This window comes from Priapulus caudatus, unplaced genomic scaffold, assembly GCF_000485595.1.
Source record: "Priapulus caudatus unplaced genomic scaffold, Priapulus_caudatus-5.0.1 Scaffold97, whole genome shotgun sequence".
Taxonomy (NCBI): domain Eukaryota; kingdom Metazoa; phylum Priapulida; class Priapulimorpha; order Priapulimorphida; family Priapulidae; genus Priapulus; species Priapulus caudatus.
Genome location: NW_014577158.1, coordinates 494,710 through 497,788, shown reverse-complemented (window position 1 = coordinate 497,788; position 3,079 = coordinate 494,710). Strand labels below are relative to the sequence as shown.

The 3,079-nt window shown below is 44.5% G+C and overlaps 1 protein-coding gene across 1 annotated transcript in view; it reads left to right on the top strand.

Annotated features, from left to right (window-relative positions):
• Nucleotides 1-3,079, top strand: part of LOC106805042 (serine/threonine-protein phosphatase 2A 56 kDa regulatory subunit epsilon isoform-like) — a gene marked incomplete in the record, with an annotated part of 59,909 nt that overhangs the window by 48,229 nt on the left and 8,601 nt on the right. The window contains 1 exon segment of the mRNA XM_014806511.1: nt 1,576-1,684. Coding sequence (XP_014661997.1) covers nt 1,576-1,684 — 109 coding nt within the window.

Below are 3,079 nucleotides of genomic sequence, written 5' to 3'. Positions count from 1 at the left end.
TGCGCTGTACCACATCTCCAAGGTAACTAATGCGTGCGCTGTACCGCATCTCCGAGGTAACTAACGCGCGCTGTACCGCATCTCCAAGGTAACTAATGCGTGCGCTGTACCGCATCTCCGAGGTAACTAACGCGCGCTGTACCGCATTTCCAAGGTAGCTAACGTGCCCACGCTGTACCGCATCTCCAAGGTAACTAATGCGTGCGCTGTACCGCATCTCCGAGGTAACTAACGCGCGCTGTACCGCATTTCCAAGGTAGCTAACGTGCCCACGCTGTACCGCATCTCCAAGGTAACTAATGCGTGCGCTGTACCGCATCTCCGAGGTAACTAACGCGCGCTGTACCGCATTTCCAAGGTAGCTAACGTGCCCACGCTGTACCTCATCTCCAAGGTAACTAATGCGTGCGCTGTACCGCATCTCCGAGGTAACTAACGCGCGCTGTACCGCATTTCCAAGGTAGCTAACGTGCCCACGCTGTACCGCATCTCCAAGGTAACTAAACATGCTTCTAGTGGTAGGATGATTATAATTGTTAAAATTTGCTTCGGCGATCTGAGTGTGTTAGTTTTTAAACAGCCTTTAGTCAGCACTATCTCGCTTCGTCACATGTGAGCACACTTACGCGTCTGATAGGCACTAAGGAGAAATTCCCAGGCAGTAAGCTTACTGCCTAAGCTGAGTGATATTTGTCATGGCAGCCCTGTGGCGACAGGCGATTAAATGCACGCAATATTTTACACGGATTAGGTCTGTCGCTTTTGTAAGTGTGTGCTGTATGCCAGCGATGCTACGCTAACGGCAACAACGACCTTTGCTTTATCATCCTGGTGTTGTAATGCTTTGATTAAAAGCTTCAAATTTATTGCATGAGGTCGTTTAACGGAGCGCAAAATATTGCGAGTGATGCGTGTCTCTATTTACTGTAACGTCAGGTTAACTTTTTGCAACATGCAACATTAAGTGACATGCAGTTTCCAACAAATGCCGACAAATGTCGCTTATAGCTCGTGTGTGTGTATGCGCATATGTGTGTGTGTGTGTATGCGCATGCGTGCGTGTGTTCGTGCGTGTTTGCAATATGTTCAATATTTAATTGTTGGTTTTTTTGTCAGGAACACTGGAATCAGACGATCGTGGCATTGGTCTACAATGTGCTCAAGACCTTTATGGAAATGAACAGCAAGCTTTTCGATGAGCTTACTTCAAACTACAAGTCCGAGAGACAAAAGTAAGAATGCTTACGGGGAACCTTTGTGCTTTATAATTATATGTTAGTGAAGTGTGATAATTAAACATCAAGAAAGAGAGAGAGAGTGGGGGAAGAGAGGGAGCAAGAGAGAGAGGGGGACGAGAGAACACGTAGGAGATAAAGCGTGAAAGAGTAAGTTCACACAGTTTACAGGCAACAGGTTAACAGCAAAGTAGTACATCTATTCTAGTTATATTTATTACCTATACATATAACATTACATACTATTACATATAACTATTCACTATAACATATTCGTCCTGTTCCCCGTGCCATCTTGCAGATGAAATCGACGGTTAATCATGTGTGTAATTCTTTCTAGTATTATCAATGGATTTGCACTACCACTGAAACACGAGCATAAGGCTTTCCTCGTGAGGGTTCTCATACCTCTACACAAGGTCAAGTGTCTGGGGCTCTACCATGCTCAGGTAGGCACGTTTCTACAGAGGAGTAGTAACGCACGGGTCACCGGCAAGTAATTCACAAAACTACTGATTAAAAAACTGGTTTCTGCTCGGGTGTCGTGGTTTGTGTGGGACCGGGAAAAGCTGGAAGGTCCTGGGATTTTTAGATGACATTCTTTTAGGAGTGGAAAGTCCTGGAAAATCGGCTAAGGTCGTAAAAATTCCTGGAAACCTAGGCTGTTATTTAGGTTTCGTGTGAGTCGTGGATAAGTGTGGAAAGTTCTTAAGGCGTCGTTTTCTAACTCTCGACTATTGTGATTGGTTTGAGAATGCCCTCGAAATTTAACTACTGTTTATCATGCGTAAAGGTCAATCGAATTTGCTTCGTGAAATAGTTTGTTCACTGCTTGCTGATTGGGTAAATACAAAATATTGTGTTCAGCTAAAATCTCGCGGACATGGAAAAGGAACTTTTCGAGTCCTCGAAAAATTTAAGCCAAGCGTTTTCCCTTAGTCGTACAAACCCTGAGTATTAAGGTAGGGCTCATAACAACAAGTGTTTAACGAAACTATTGATTTCCCTCCAACGATGATAGAAGAAGAACCATTGAGACTGTCAACACCGTTAAGCTTTTAACATCAGCGTGCTTAGTCTCCTACCTACATTTGAGAACTGGGTAATCCCACTTGGAAAACCGATTGGTTTACTCAGAAATCACTCGAAGGGTATGATAGAGGGAGGAGATTAGTGTTGGGCCACCGCAAAGCTTGGGCATGAACCTCTTTACTACTGAGAGTACGTAATGTATTAACTGTTAGGCACACGTGATGATACAGCAACGTTCATTCTCTAGTACCACAGTGATGTATATTTACTGTTAGGCATAAGTGATAGCACAACAATTTTCATTCTGCAGTACCACAGTGACGTATATTAATTGTTAGGCATAAGTGTTAGCACAACAATTTTCATTCTGCGGTGCCTCAGTGACGTATATTAACTGTTAGAAATAAGCAATAGTACAACAATTGTCATTGTGTAGTACCACAGTGCATGTGTATCAATTGTTGCAGCGTGAACGATATCCCAATGACCATCTTGCATGTATTCTCTTCAATCGTGGGGGGGGGAGGTCCGTAGATAGATGCAGAGCTGCTCGCTCATGCGTGAACGTTGCTATCGCCATCATCATCGTCATCATCATCATCATCATTGTTATTGTTGCAGCTGGCGTACTGTGTCGTGCAGTTCTTAGAGAAGGATTCGCTGCTGACTGAGCCGGTCATCCGGGGGCTGTTGAAGTTTTGGCCTAAAACCTACAGCCAGAAGGAGGTGGGTGAACTCATGCGCGCGCCTCGCCTGGCCGCGTCGGATCGCCGTGTTCCGAAGCACGAAAATTGTCTGATTACATATATATA